General features: G+C 34.3%; 1 protein-coding gene across 14 annotated transcripts in view; it reads left to right on the top strand.

The window, feature by feature from the left end:
- Positions 1-16,120, top strand: part of DMD (dystrophin) — a 1,151,138-nt gene that overhangs the window by 274,605 nt on the left and 860,413 nt on the right. For all 14 annotated transcript variants that reach the window (XM_077781657.1, XM_021553010.3, XM_021553014.3 and 11 more), the window contains exon 2: positions 4,593-4,654. In XM_077781657.1, coding sequence (XP_077637783.1) covers positions 4,593-4,654 — 62 coding nt within the window. The remainder of the gene's footprint in view (positions 1-4,592; positions 4,655-16,120) is intronic.

Below are 16,120 nucleotides of genomic sequence, written 5' to 3'. Positions count from 1 at the left end.
TCTCCCACTCACTGAAGAAAATCCTGACCTTTTCTCAATCTGCAATATTTGGCTGCTAGAAAATCAAATAGCAATTTTGATGGTTTTATTCTCTAAAGTGCAGTGTTCCAATGAATCTGCAGTTGCCATGAATGAAGGAATTGGCACCTACCTTAACACCATTGTTTCAAAATTTTCACCAGTATATGGGAATCCTTTTCTTTCTTTCCTTCATTTTTCTTTTTTTGTTTTTCCTTTACTGCTTATAGGTTCTGGTTCTAGACAAAACATAACTATTCAATTATTGTTTGCCTAACTCAGGGATAACAGAATAATATGTCTTCTTCCCTGTTTGTGTTCTTGCACCTGTGATGGAATTGCTTGCTGAAAGGTCCATCAAATCTATCACACCACTGAGTTCCTGAGCTTGTCTCTGAATGATTCAAACACTCTATAAATGTCACATCTTCATTGACATGATAGTGATTTTTAGTTTGTTTATTTAAATTTGAAGTTTATAATCCCAGGGCATGGATCCATACTCCTCATGTACTAGTACAATTTTGTTGAATGTCTTATTTTAGAAATTGGGGTGATTTACTCTAGAGAAGAATTTTCTAGGCCGCTTGCATTGGAAACACAACCCAGATCTGTGGAAGGCTGAAGATGCAGTCTTCGTGTGGTAATAGTGAGAGACACTGTGGGGTCTCTATCCTTGGAGACTCAATAAAAACCACACTCAACAGGATCCTGTAAAATCTGTTATAGGTGGCCCTGCTTGATTGGGGCAGTTGGACCAATGATGTCAAGAGATGCCTTACAGCTTTAGCCATTCTGTGAGTTAGTGAAAGAAATATTTATTCAGGTGTGTCAAGAGTTAGCAGGTTAAAGATCTTCTAGAAAAAAAGGGAAGGATTCAACAAAGTGCAAATTTCCTTCTCCGTACTACATGTTTTCTGTGGGAAAGTGTCTTTTATTATAAAAATGGAATGATGTAGTGACATACATAGTGTATGCTTCTGAACCTTGGTTCATTTTGCAAACTTCTTGGTATTTGTCAAATCTAATTTTTTAAAAGTATTATTTGTTAGTGATTTGTTAACACTTCTGTATGCCTTGAGAATAGCATCTAGAGTACACTGGTATTTAATTTTTTTTTTCCTACTATTATTTTTTTATTCAATATGTTTGGTAGCATTTGAGGGGTTAGGGTGGTGTGGAAAAATAAGAGTAGTAAAGAGTGTAGTTTACTAAGAGGTGACAGCATAATATTGGAAGTTTTCTTGTAGAAGACAGATGGGAATTACACTGGAATGGTAGGTTGCAAACATGAGCTCTTAAGGATCTAGGAAAGTTGTATGGTGACCAATTGCCATTATTAATAGCATCTTTATTCTGTTGAATCATGATTGTTCCTAAGCATCCTTCAGTGTGCCACTTACCTCTATTAGCCTTGCTGCCTGATTAAGTGTCAGAACTGTCCTTTGTCAGATGATTAGCTTCATTAATACTGCACTTTCTCTTTGGGTCATAATTTATTATGAGGCCTAGCCTGGACTAATACTTCAAAAGTCAAATGTGCAGTTAAGTAATTTGAGGTGTTTGCATTCACAGTTTCAAAGCTGGGTTTTCATCAGAACAAATCTGTGAATGTATTGTAGTTAAAACAAGATCTGTTCATGGTACTAGAGCTCTAGGGCATGAAAATCAGGTGAATTTTACTGCTCAGTAACTCTTTTCTGGAAGGGTTTTTGTAGACCTCAGAGCGTTCGTTTTCTGAGTTGATAACCTACAGAAAATGAGGTTTAGCCTATTTCATTCAATGTCCATCAATCTGAGAAAAGCATTTTTGCTGTGGGAAGGAATCCCATTGTTATTGCAGTAAAGGAATTCAGGATCCATGCAGTGTTTAAATCTAACCTGAAGACAGTACACTATTCTGCAATTCTTTCAGCTTGAAAGAAAAGAAACAAAGATACCATATTAGTCTTTGAATAGATGAAGGAATTACCTGCCTGGCCATTTGATTATTCTTGTCTCACAGTAAAAGCACCTCCACTGGCTCACTGCTGAAGGAACTCTTACAGCATTATGAAAGTGGCAGAGGAGTGTTCTTGGCACATTTCTGCAGCACCTAGATAAATGTCATTCAGCTTCCACATCTAGCATTCAATCCATAAATCTGGGTTAAGAGAACATATCTTTGTAAAAGTCATGTTTACAATGGGGAAATCAGGCCATGCATAACCAAAAGATTGATTCATTTTTAGGTTAGGAGGCTGTCACTAACAAATTGTTGTGGCATAAACTTGTCAGAGCAAGCACCTGGAGATAAAAGTGCTTGCAATGATCTCTGTGTGGAGATAACAGCAGTGGAATAGATGTGTAGCAGAGCATTGCCTGGACTTGGAATAAAGTTTCAAACATCCAAATTGTGGGGTTAACTCTCATTTTTCTCAGGAGACCCTGCTTTTTATTGGCACAGTGGACATGAATTAATTAGTGACTAGCAGTTAAACTTGCATATATCTTTGTGGAGAAAAACCAACCAAACATAAAACGCTAAACCAAGCAACCCACTGTTATTAAATATGCTCTTATGGCTGCCTGGGTTGGAAGAGGAGAAGTTTGAACAGTTTATAGAGATGTTTGTCTCTTTCCTTGTCCCTGCTAAATATCTCATAATATTGTTTGAACAGTTTGAAAAAGGTGATTTTGTCTCTTTTTCCTTCCCCTGCTACATGCCATATTATTCTTCAAATCCATTTGCATCTGGCAGTTTTAGCAAAGATGATTAAACAGAAGCAGCTATTCATATGTAGTGCTTTATATGAAGTTGCTGAAAAATTTTGAAATAGAACATCAGATTGAATATTTATCTTCTACCAAGCAACAAAATGTATCTTTCTTCTCTCATATTCTGTGTACTGCACATGGCTGGAATGAAACAAAACTCATATACTAAAAAAACTTACAGTCAACACAGAGAGAAGTGTTGCTTGTAGGGAAAAATAAAATTTTTAATATCTTTAGCATCATATATTACTAAAAGCAGCATCTCCTTCACATGCTGTTGCTTTTAGATGAGTCTTTTAACTATTCAAGTATTACTTTCAGCCATAGGATGAAGTTGAGAGTGTTATTTAGGATAGATGGCAATAGAATTTTAGAAAATTTATTTTTGCAAATACTCATATGTATATTAGCGACAGAGTAAATATAATGCATGTGTTCTGTGAGAAGTTTCCAGTTGTACTATTTATTGTGTTGTCAATTTTTTTTTTGCTCAAGAATATCTCAACTCAGAATATGCTCCTTCAAGTATGCAGTACTTCTTTATAATGCTATAGCAACTTTGCAAACTAGTATTTTTTTATGAGTATATTGTATCTTTGAAACTGGAAAATATTCTGGTTGGAAAGGTATATTTAAAGCAATATTGAGGTTTTAAGAACAAAAGATACCTTTGTATCAAAAAGATTTGTCTTGTCTTGGGTCCTTGGACAGATGGAAGGGAGGGAAATCAAAGTACATTATTAATGCCATGCATTTCTCTTCTAGCTGGTCTATACCTGCCATTCAAATTTAGCTGAATTCATTAATGTTATTAATTGCTATACATTTCAGAAGGGAATTTAATATCCCTTTTTTTAAAGAAGTGTAGAGAATTTTACTGCAAAAGGCTGCATTGAGTGACCTTTATTTTAGCATAAGCATTCTGTACCCTTTTCCACATACGCCCTTCAGTTCTAGTTGAGGTTTATTTTGTTTTGCCAAGCAAAGAAATCTGTCCTTTATATTTCAGGGATGATGCCTAATAGATCTTTTTGAAAAAATGCCTGCAAAGTTCTAGTTTGGAATAATTTTTCTCTTTCAACCTATATAAAATACAGCAGAATTTTACCTTTGTTTGTCCAGTTTCATTCAGTATCAAGATTGTACTTATAACTTAGATACAGAAATCAAGGTCTAAGATAAATCACCTCCCTCTACAAAGGTTTCATATTATAGAATTGAAAAAGAATTTAATGTGTGGCTGAACAAATATGTGTCTGGGTTTGTTTTCTTTTCTTTTTCCACTGAAGGAAAAATAGATAACAATTTGTGACAAGTAAATAGTTGCAAGTAAAAAAGGCATAAAATACATCAGGTGCTGCCAATGGAGAATTATTGTTGGGGTGCAGAAGGTTTCACTCCCTCAAGCAATTTGAGGATGTGCATATAATATTATTTGAAGTCTATTTCTACTCTAGAAGAGTTTCCTGATGCCAAGACCATCAGATGACATGTCTGGGTTTTTTACACCTATATGAAATTAAAAATTAAAATGGGGTATTTCAGATGCTGAAATCTGCAATGTGTTCTTTTCCAGAAGAAAAGAAACCTCAGGATAGGTCAGTTGAACTAGAGATATAGACCATGACTATGAAGGGGACCTATAGACCTTCAAAATGTGTTGATGCAATTTTCAGAGAATAGATCCAAACAAATTTCCTGCCTGTGTTTGAAGTATCATTAGTAGTTTACAATAAGCCAAAACTGAAACATTAATCAATAATATTGAATTATTTTGTTGAACAATTCTAATTAAGTGCTTTTCTTTTCTCTGGCAGATGAACGGGAAGATGTTCAAAAGAAAACTTTCACAAAATGGATAAATGCACAGTTTGCTAAGGTAATATATTTATTTACTTATTGATGAAAATAGCTTTTGTATATTAAAAAAAAAACCAAAAAACAAAAAAAAAACCCCAAAACCAAACTGATATTCCTACAGTGAAGCTTAGTTTTCAAGATAAAAGTTCCAAGTCTCAGATATTGCTGAAAGGAGTTGATGGATTTATTAGAAAAAGTATTCAAGCTTTATTTCTTTGATTTCATCAGTGATTGAAATGTAAGAAGCTGTCCTTCTCTTAAGATGTTCTCTGCCTCAATTTGCTTCACCTTTTCTCAAACTAGTGATGCACCTGTATTACTTTTTGTTAAATTTCTTTGTTATGTTTCTAATGTACAAAGGAGTTTCCTCTATTAGACTTGTCTTTTCTTGTTTCTAATTGCAACTGCATATTTAATAAAAGTGGATGAATTAGAGAAGAGCAAGGTCAGAGATAAGAGGTGTGATCCACTTAACAAATTATGAAAGTAAATTATAATGTGTTTTGGTATATTTATTTTTGAGAATGGTAGATCATAAATGGAGTGGGGAAAAATAAGACCAAATAACTAATTTATTTAAAGCATGCTCTTCTGGCAGTGCATAATTATTTTATCTTTAATATCCAGGAAAAATTCTGCTTGAGCTATTAATTTGCTGAAACTTTTTTTTTTTTTTAATTCTTAGAGGATAATGACTCAAATTCATTTGCCAGTAATAATAAAACAAATCAGCTCTATCATTTTTCATTTTACCAGGCAATAGACAGCAATGAAATAGTAGCTGTTTAGTCTGGTTTTTGTGTCCCATCTGATTCTACTCATTTAAAAATGGGAGTAAAATAATTTGAATACAACCACCATGATGTTGAAAAACCTGCTTAGCAGTGCTTTAATCTATCGGGGAGTCCCATAGGCTTTTTCCATTGTCTAGAGCATTTTCTAATACTGATTCAAATTAGACAGCACACATTTGTGCTCAGCACCTTTACAGCAGAGATGTCCAGCAATTTGAAGGACTGGATCAGGATGAAATATTGTTTTGAAGAATGATGAATTACAAGACAATTGTGAAGTATTATGTTCAGGACATATGCATACAGAAGAGGGGAATAGCTGGGCTGGCAATAATGAAGCAAAGGAAAGCTCTGGGTCCTGTGTTTAATCACAAACAAAATGAATCCACAACACGGTACTATTGCAGAAAAAAAGGGCAACTTTAATATCTTTGTGATAATGGAAGTGCTTCACAGAGGGTGAAAGATGTAATTATTTTATTTTTCTTGGTAATAGTGAGATTTTAGCTTGAATAATTTGTAATCTCCCTTTTCCATGTATGAATAAGTAGCCACACCAACCATCTTCTGATATAGCCTAATTTGAAATGTATTACCAGTTAGGCCTTTTCATGGTCACAGAAATAGTTGTGGAAAATGAAGAGTAACTGTTTTGCTTCTATATCTGAAGAAAATGTAATACTCTTAGAGCATTGTTTTCTCAGAAATGATTGTTTTATGGAATAGCAAAGATGCAATTACTGAGGAAACTTGGACAGAGTCTGCAGAAGAATGACAAGAATTATGAAAGGTTTAGAAAATATCTATCAGCACATGCTTTTACTGTTAGGTCTGGCTCGTTCATCTGAATGATCTAGGGGCCTTTGTTCCAATTCTAGTTTTATTAAGTGTAGTTTAATGGTGTTTAGGTACTTATTACTTGAGTTTTATAACATTATTTTTAGTTGCATGTGAAAAAGGAATTTGCAAACATATATTTGTAAGACTATTAATCTCCCTCAACTTCATTTGGGCTCTGAGAAAAACCTCTTAAACATTGATTTAAGTTTTTATTTGCCTGAAGCATGACCTGGGTTTTTTTGGACAGGGTGTTCTTATTTCAGCTTATATCACAACACTATTGATCTTTAAACCTTGAAGAAATTACTTCTTTCTTGGGTTTCTAGGACAGAAATACTAGAGGTCTTACTCTATAGTCCCAGGACAGTGTTTCTCCCACTTCTAACAGCTCAGAGAGGTGGTCTTCAAAACATGAAAGTGGATTTCCCTGTGAAATCTACAATTTATCCGTCTTCTCCTGACTTCTTTGCTGTGGTTCAAATCCATCTCTGTTTCTAGCTGTGGAATCGATTTCAGATAGCAGGCTACTCCTTGTTAGTGATTTCTCATCATTGTCAGCTTTGTGAAAGTGCTAAATGAATTACTTTCATTGGAGAATTGCTTTTTATTCAATCCTATGTAGTTCTAGGTGTGCTGGCTTGAGTAGATTAGCCTACAGGGTTGGAATTAAGATAGAGAAATGTATGACATAATTCATTTCTCTTATTTGTGAAAAGTGAAATCCAGGTCATTAATTAACTGTGAAATATTTAGGGTTAAATGAAATTATGTTAGATATTTCTCTCCCATCTACTATTTCCCATATGCAAAAATCCCATTTTTATATAGTTCTTTTATATACTTCTAAATATTATATATCCACTTCTAAATATTCTAAATCTTCATTTCTGTTGGGTTTATAGTGCATTTCTCCCCAAAGAGCTGCATTACTTTCCTAAACATTCAGTGTCTAGAACATCTGTGTCTCAGTGCATTTATTCTTGGACTGAGCTTTCAAAAACACTCAGATTTGCAAGTTGTTTCACATGACTTGTGATGTAAATACAAATATTGCTTTTAAATGTGAGAAACTGTAAAGATTTGAAAAAGTAATTTTCTAATTTATGCCTCATCAGCATAACTTGAGAACCACACAGAACTTTTACCTGTGGGGGAGGAGAGTTGTCTTTCTTCTGGCCGTGCCCAGAGTGACATTTCAGTTGGATCATGTGTAGCTGCTTCACTCAGATGCCTCAAGTTTAGCACTGGAGTCTGATACCTCTTAGCTGTGGAGTCAAATCCCTAACATGAAATCCATAACAAACCTTCAGCCACACAATCTTGATAGTTTTCTGACTGAGATGTGCAGAACCTAAAACCTCTGGAGTGTTACCAAGAAGTCTGTGAAAGGGTATCTAGGAAAAGAGAGCAGAAATGTCAGCAATACTTCAATTGCTATGGGTGAGGCTTTGTCTCTCCAGACTTTTTTAGCAAGTTGGGTAGGGTGCTCTAAATCAGAAAAGTGGGGAAAATAAATTTTGTAGGTCCCTCTCACAGTTTCTCAAAAGGGTAAATTTCTCTCTAATTCTTACTTGTTTTGCTAGCCAGAAAATGGATTATGCAGAAATTTAGGCCTTGAAAATTACAGTATGTGACTCATCTATAAGAAAATCCAAGTTTCAGTAGGAAGGGCCAAAAGTTAGCTTTCAGTGTTTGTGAGATAAAATAGTACATCTAAAGTATAAGAGAAATGGGAGAAGGTAACCCAAGAGACCTCTCTTTTCCCCATTGCAATCACAGACATGGGGTGTTACTTTGAGTGATACCTTCTTGGTTTACCATCTAAATGGCATGCAATAAGTTAAAGCTTAAAGCATTTTTTAAATGTGGAACAATAATTTAATATCATTTCAATTATTATCAATTCAGAAAGAAGCTTTTTTGACCTCAAATGAAGTTTATTTATAAAATAATGAAGTTCTGCAGGGCGTGCATAATGATATTAAAGGAAAGTATTATAATCTAGTTTTTAATAATAGAACTGTAATTAGAGCTCCCACTAGAGATATGTCTGGTCCTGGGTATGACCGTTTTTTTTTCTCAGATACCAGCTTTTAAAATTTGATCTAACTGAAATCCTGGACTATGTGTTTTGGAAGAATGCAAATCTGTCAAGTCCTGCAGATGTAGAAGCTCTCAGCTGGGACTTGGAAACAAACACAACAATTACCTTAAGAGTGCCTGTACGCCATTATAAATTATTTTATGTTGCCTCACTGGTTAAACATTTTGTCTCATTCATTGCATAATAGGTTTCAAAACAGAAAGTGCTACTGAAGATGGGAATACTCTTTACTTGCATACAGAAAAGAACTTGTATATGCTGACTAATTCTATAAGGAAACATGAAAATTTCAGAAAAAAAAAAAAAAAAAGGTGAAAAATAAAAAAGAAACTCCCAGGCCTAAAAAGGAAAGAGTAAATGTCTTTGACTAAAGAAATATGGACAAATTTTTCTTCCCTCATTATAGAGAGTCTCCAATTGCTGACAATTTTAATGTTAGCAGTGGAAATATCTGTTGTTAGTACAGAGAATGTAAGCTAATAATTGTAAATTTTGGCAGCTTGAATTTTAGGGTATATCCTTATGGCTTGCTTGAAGTCAAAGCTTAACCTATAAGTGGGTTTCATAATATTTTGTGAAGGAGCTTTCAATGTTTTAATCTATGATAGCAACTAACAGGTGTTGATAAAATCACTTGCAGATTCAGAGGTTTAAGTAGGCTTTCCAAGTTTTTGCTGAAAAAGAATAGAAAGTTCCACTACAGAGTCAAGGAAGACATAAATATATGACTGTATTTTTTCATGTAAACACTGTAATGATTAATCTCTAACTGGGTAGGAATAAATATCAGAAAATAAAGCACATTAGGTTTGAGGAGGAAAAAAGTGGATAATTTTTCATGGTGAATTTACCTCATTCTTGGATTTTCTTCATTTTGTTATTGAATAATCAGAATATGAAAATAGATGAATAAGATACCAAATGTTACATTACTTAGCTTTATGGAAAACAAAGATAATTGGATATTGGATAGTTCTCCTTTCTATGGAGAATTTAAGTTCTGAAAAATGGCACCTTTTTATGGGCAGAGGGAAACATCATGATGCAGTTCTTTGTGGGGTGACTGTGGAATTTGATTCCATTCTTGTGTGATCAGGTGAAGAAACACAGTAATGATGTAACCTGTGCCAAAGAAAGAAAGGTTGACAGTTTCATTTAAAATATATGTGGTCAGTAAATAGCAGTCAGCAAAATTAAATGCACCTTTTACTAATGAAATTGTTTAGAATAGTATCTAAATTGTTCAGTCAAGTGTTATATGCAGGGATAAAGGGAACACACAAGAGGGCATTGCTTACAGGTGTAGTCAAACTGCACAGCAGTTAAAACAACTTAATTACTCAGGATTTGTATGTGGCTTATATCATGGCAGGTGTGGTGATGGTGTCAATTCTTTTCACCTTCTTGAGCTCATAGACTGAAATTATTCAAGACTCTTTAGAGGTCTCTTGTTATTGCAGCTTAAGTGCCTTCTGCATATCATCCAACAGGAATGACTGACACCCGTGCACATTTTGCTGGTCTTTTGAGGAAGTGTGTCAAATAGTTGAGGTCCAGAGAGACAGCACTGCCATAAGTCTGTCATCCAATAGAGAAATTTGCAGTGCTGCATTTGCTGACACACTTGCTCAGTTTTCCATGCTATCACTCACAATGACTTCAAATTAAAATAAATTTTAAAAGCAGCTCACAGAAAAGTGATTTCAGTGTGCAGATTCTGGGATGGGAATAATTTGGTTCTGTGGAGAAGACAAGAAGAGTCTAATTTGTCAAGTTTTTTTAAGATTCTGCTTCCATGGAAATGTTTTACCCCTGTGAATAATCTGTCTTTTGCCATACTTCTGGACAACAGTTAATAACCAAGAAGAGGGGCTGAAGGGAGGGATGGAGTTTGGCAACAAATTACAAAAGCACAGATTAAAATGTTCAATATTAGCTTTCTCCGAACTGCTTTCTTGACAGCTAACCTATATGTCAAATGAAGACAGCTGCTTAGATGAGTGGGTGATTGTTGGAAAATTAGAATTAAATCCTATACTTTGAGATTCTGATCACTGTGTTCAAGCTACACTGATGTCTGCTGGTATGTTGTATTTTCTGAAATCAGAATGGTAGTTGCATATGCATGTCTATGAGACCAGAAAAGATTCCTGGTTGTTTCAGGTAATAAAAGCTATCAATAAGTAAGTGCAGGCGTTGTAGGATTTCAGGTTTAGAATTGAATTCCAGAGGGTACATCAGTGCTGACTTTGCAGAACAAAACTTTAGTGTCATTGGAGACAAGTTCAGAGAACTTTGTTTGGATAGCTGTGGTGCTTTAGCCATTTACGGAAAATTTAGTGCCTGTGCAAGAACCTGTTGGAGAAACAAGATAAATACAAGTTTGTTAAGTTCCAGGTTGCCATTAGATTATTAGAGTTGTACTGAATTTCACCAGAAAGAAACTTGTGCTCTGTTCATCTAAGGAGCACTTATTTGGAGATATATGTAAGGGAGGATCAGGGTATCACATGTAAGAACATTGATTTCAGGGCAAACAAAAGAGACATTGTTTGTAAAATTTTGAAATTGTGTCTGTACTAAAACTTCTATTAGTTCTTTAAAGTTCACACATTAAAAATTAGTATGGTAGACGTTAGCTCAGTTCATTTACTAAACATGAAAAATACCTTGTGAACAGCCTCAGAATTTTTTTCTTTTGAAAAAAAAACTCTCAGAAAACCTGATAGACTTAATAATTTGTGATAAATCTGAAAAAAATGTATTTGTTGGTATTATTTGTTGTTGGTTAGAGACCATGATTGATATTTATTTGTTTCAACTACCTAATTACTCTGTTTGATGTCTGTTGCCAGCCTTTCTAAGTGCTACAGTAAAAATGATGAGAAAGAACATCTTCCTAATGTGGGAGCCCAATTATTTGCTACAGCGTGGCAAATAACCAAAACTCTCGTGGATATTTAATAGTTCTTAATTTGGAGTTGCAGCTCTGTGTGATCAACACTACCCTTGGGACACATACTGTTTTAAAATGCCAGGCTTTCTTGTGCCACTTTTTATAATACATCTTACAAAAACGCACCACAGGCCCATCATTTCCATTCTGTATCATTAAAGAAAAAGCTTTTGAAACCAAATGATGTTTAAACCTGGTGTAGAAAACACATTTGCATTGCTAAGTGTTAAGAAATTTTTATTTTTTGGATATCTCCAGAATACATAAGGAAGTATTGAGCAACACAGATGCTCAGAATTATTTACATTGATCTATATCTATAGCATAACCTATTAGTGTTTTATATTCTGCATATTTTCTTATGATACAGTAAAACATCAAATTGCTATTTAAATATTTATTATGCTTCAATTAAATTCACTTTGGAAAAAAATTACTAAAATTATTTTCACTGAACTTTTTAAGACAATATCAAAGGCAATATTGCTATTTATTATACTTAGAATTTCCTTCTGGAACTTGTTCTATCTATTAATATTTTTTATAGTTTTTTAATATGACAAGTAATTTGTCATGAACAGAACATTACTAAGAACAGAAACAGGCACAGCTAAAAGATGGCAAAGATCCTCATGCATTTAATTTTGCACATAGCATCAACACTGGATGCAAACTTTCAGTTTTACTAACCTGTTGACTTTTTATAATTTTTTTAAAAAACAGTTTTCTAGCTTACTCCTGGTAAAATACCTATAAAGTATCTCCCTAAATAATCAATTTATTGTTTAATTGTAATAAATAATTAATTATTTACAATAATAAATATTTTATTAATATTTAATTTTGCTCAGTGTAGGGGCCTGAGCACTGGAGATAGAGATTTTCTGCTATCACTTCTTGTGAGAGCAAGGAGCAGAAGAAAGTGTGTGGTGTCACTATGCAGCATGACAAAACCAAAGAAGTGTTTAAGAGAGAGGATTTCTCTTTTTTTCCGGCTCTTGGTAACATCAGAAGCCTGAGCCTCATGACCCACTGTGGCTGTCACACAGCTGGAGATGCTTTGCAAATTGTCAGTACAGAAAAGAATCCTTCACTGCAGTCCTAGAGAGGAGAAAAATTGTTCCTGGTTTGGCTTCAAGATCACAAAGGTAGACATTTGACATTTACAAAAAAGCAAATCAAAATGTCTCTATATTGGTTGTAGTTGCATTTTAGTGTTTATTTAAATTAATGTTCAGACAGTGAAGATTTTTTTTCTGTGTGCTTGAAGGGAAGGGATTTTTCTAATATTTCTCCTCCAGAACATTCTCCCATTACCAGGAGCCTTTACAACTTTGCCTGTTTTTTTCCCCAAAAAAATATCTAAATGATTGCAGTTTAACAAGACAGCTTTTGGAGAGCAGATTAATTTTCACTTTGATGATAAGTGAAATTTCTCCTTCCACCTCATTATCTGCAAATCTTTTGGTGGAGCTGAGGCTGCTGGCTGTGTATCTCAAAAGACCTTTTTCTTGCAAGTGAGGCTGGCTTCTGTCTGCTCCCATGACTGTACAAGCACTGACATGTTTCCTCTGCTTTGCCTTAGTGGGCGTAAATTCAAAATTAGCAACAGTTCAGGAGCAGCTTCTCCATGGGGAAAATGGGCTCTTTCTCCAGCAGGACTATACCCATCTCCAAGCCTGATCCCATTCCCTAGCTCTGGTGCCACAGACATCCTGCCTGTGAGTGCAGCAGCCCTTGGGGGAAATCCCCATTAATCAGAGAGAATTAAATCTGGCACTGCTGCAGTAGGGCCACAGAAGATTGTGAAGATATTCTCAGTATCTTTTGGTTTTTTGCATGTGCAAAGGCTATGCTACTTCTCCAAATTAAATTTTAAGGCTTAAAATGTTTTCCATGAAAATGACTCCCCTTCCAACACCTGTGCAAGTGTATTATCTGAAACAATCTGCATGACAAAAAGCTTTTACCATTAAAAGTGTCTGAGTGAATAGAGACTATATTTTAAAGACTTCTAGGATGATGTAGTATCGTATCATGAAATCTGAAATTTCTGAGTGAATTAGTAAAGTTAGGAGGACTAAAATATATGCATTTTTATTATGTTATTTGGCTTTGTGTTCTTGTTTTTATGGTCTCTTGTAGAATAACAAGAGCTTCCCTGAAATGTATCAGATGTGCCAAGTAAGCAAAGTAATCTCTACTGCTGGCAATAGAGGGCACTGGACTTTCATTTGTAATATATTTTACTAAGGGAAAAAAATAATCAAGTTATGTTTATTGAGACCTTTCACCTTTTCCTCCTCACATTTAGCCTTGTACTTCCTAGATTTCTATTCAAACTGTCATCCTTTTTTGTTGCAGTTTAAGTAAAATACATTAATCTAAATAAAATTTTTCACTTGAATTTATTATTGTATATGTATCTTGAGAGAAGAATAGGAACAAGCTAAATATAGCACTATAATATTGGTCTCAGTGGTGCATATGTCAGCTTGTGCATTTGTAAACATTTACAAATTTGCATGATTGTTGCTGGCAGTAGACATCATCATTTCCGTGCTCAGAATTCATTACTATTACATCTAATCATCTTCAGAATCTCCAAAGCAAAACTCTTCATGCAGACAAATAAGACTTTAGTGAATTCATATAATACTTCAAAAGTTCAAAAATAAAACCAGGAGAAAGAAACAATTTTTGAGCTATTGTCTATATTTGTCTGAATGTTATGGAAACTTAGTGATGCTCAAGCAAATAATATTGACCATTCTCCCTATCTGAAAAAGATTAATCACATCTCTCAGGATCAGTGAAAGAGTAGAAGAGCAGGTGCAAGCTTGTACATTTAGGATTAGTGGATCTCTCTCCCCTGTTCTTTCTGCATCACTTAAACAGATCCAGCATCTGTCCTTGTGTCAGTGCCACATCCTGTTAGACAGTGAAACTGAGAACAAGGGAGAAACTTTTCACCAGCCCAGCTCCTCACCTGCACCAGGACCTGCACTGGGCTCCTGCCCTCCCCTGCTGCTCTGCACCATCCCTAAACCTCCTCTGCCTGAGACAGTGGGTGAAATTTGTGCCTCTCACACATATATCCTTTTTTTATTGTCTGTCTTTGACATCGGGAGGTTTGGTAATTCCTCCCATGTGTTTAAATTCATAAAACATTTTTTAAAAGTATGCCTTAGGGGTAATAAAACTGCCAGGCAACCCAAAACTAAATAAACTCTTCAAACCACAAAGTAGTTTTGGGTAGGTCACATGAGTGTTACAGATTGCATTTTTGGGTGTTGATGTATCAGTGTTGGTGATAATGAGATTTCCCACCCCAGTCCAGTAAGGAGTTGTATTTTTGTGTATTGCTTTTTAAATTATGCTTAGAGGTATCTGTATTGTGTACAAAGACTTTCAGTTCTTTCAAAGGGTCTGCTGATGGATGTGATATTGCAACTGGATCAAATGCAACTTCTATTGATGTTAATTTCTTTAAACCATTGCCTATAGTTTAGGTTTTACTTGCCATGAAGAAGTAACATTATGAAAGATGATCTTACTAAGAAACAATAATCTTATTTTTAAGTGGTTGCAAATAACTGTATTTACACAGGACCTTTCTTATCTGCCTTTTACATAAGTGACTCCATCAGATTTTGGGAATGTTTCTGGACCAACACTTCAAGAATATCTATTGTTTTTATTGCTGCTTTCCTCCATTTTTTCTCTGATCTGACATTTGCAAGTTCTGAAGTGAAAAGAAACTGTCACCCTGCACATGATAGCAGCAGTTATTTATCAACAGCAGTGGCAAAATTGACATAGACACCCTATTAGGTTTTGGTTTAGATAATTATTAGATTTATTAAAGTTATTTTTTTAAAAAATCATTTTTTCCCCCACTCTGGTACCTTTTTTCCCTCATGTTTTTGTATCCAAGTCTTATTAAATATTAATGCTCATATCAATGACTTTGCTATAATTCCACATTTTTCAATGATGTACATGACAGGTGTTATTGCACAGGATAGCCATTTTTCTTTTCTATTTGCTTTTCACAGTGTGTTTGATTGATTTGCCAGTTTAAGCCCATCACATTTAAATCCTGCCAATATTAGTGTGATAGCATATATTGCTGACTTAAAAACAGGATCCTTTTTGTGTACCTGGTGTTGGTTCTATTGAAACTATGATTTTATGGGAAAAGAATGAAACAAGCAATTTCTTCTGTTCAGTCTGGTACAGTTTTAAATATATGTAATATATATATATAAAATATATTATATATATATATAATATATATATAATATATAATATATATATATAAAATAAGTTTATAAAAAATAGACATATATGTATGTGTGTGTGTGTCTTTACTCTATATCCTAAACTATTGGTAACAATAAGATCCTTTACATTAAAAAAATATCCCAACAAGCAAATCCTGACATGACTCCCTGAGAACAGTAATAATAAATTGTAATAAGTTTTAATTCCACTCAGAATTCTGTTGAAAGCTGTAAGTGTTGACCTTATAGACACGGGTAAGCAGTGTTCTAAAAAACATATTAAATGAGACTATTCTCTTTTTATTGTTTTGTTTGCCTTTTATTTGGCTGCAGGATGAAACAATCTATGAGGCTGTGTCTGTGCATGAAACAAGCTATGAATGTTCTGTATATTCTAATACCAGAGTTACTGAGTCCTGAATTGAAAAAAAAAATATATTATGGCAATTTTCAAATGTGTTTTTTTGGGGGTTTTTATTGTGGGTTTTTTTTGTTTTTTTTTTTT

This window comes from Lonchura striata, chromosome 2 (assembly GCF_046129695.1).
Source record: "Lonchura striata isolate bLonStr1 chromosome 2, bLonStr1.mat, whole genome shotgun sequence".
Lineage (NCBI taxonomy): Eukaryota > Metazoa > Chordata > Aves > Passeriformes > Estrildidae > Lonchura > Lonchura striata.
This window is presented reverse-complemented; position numbering and strand designations above follow the sequence as displayed.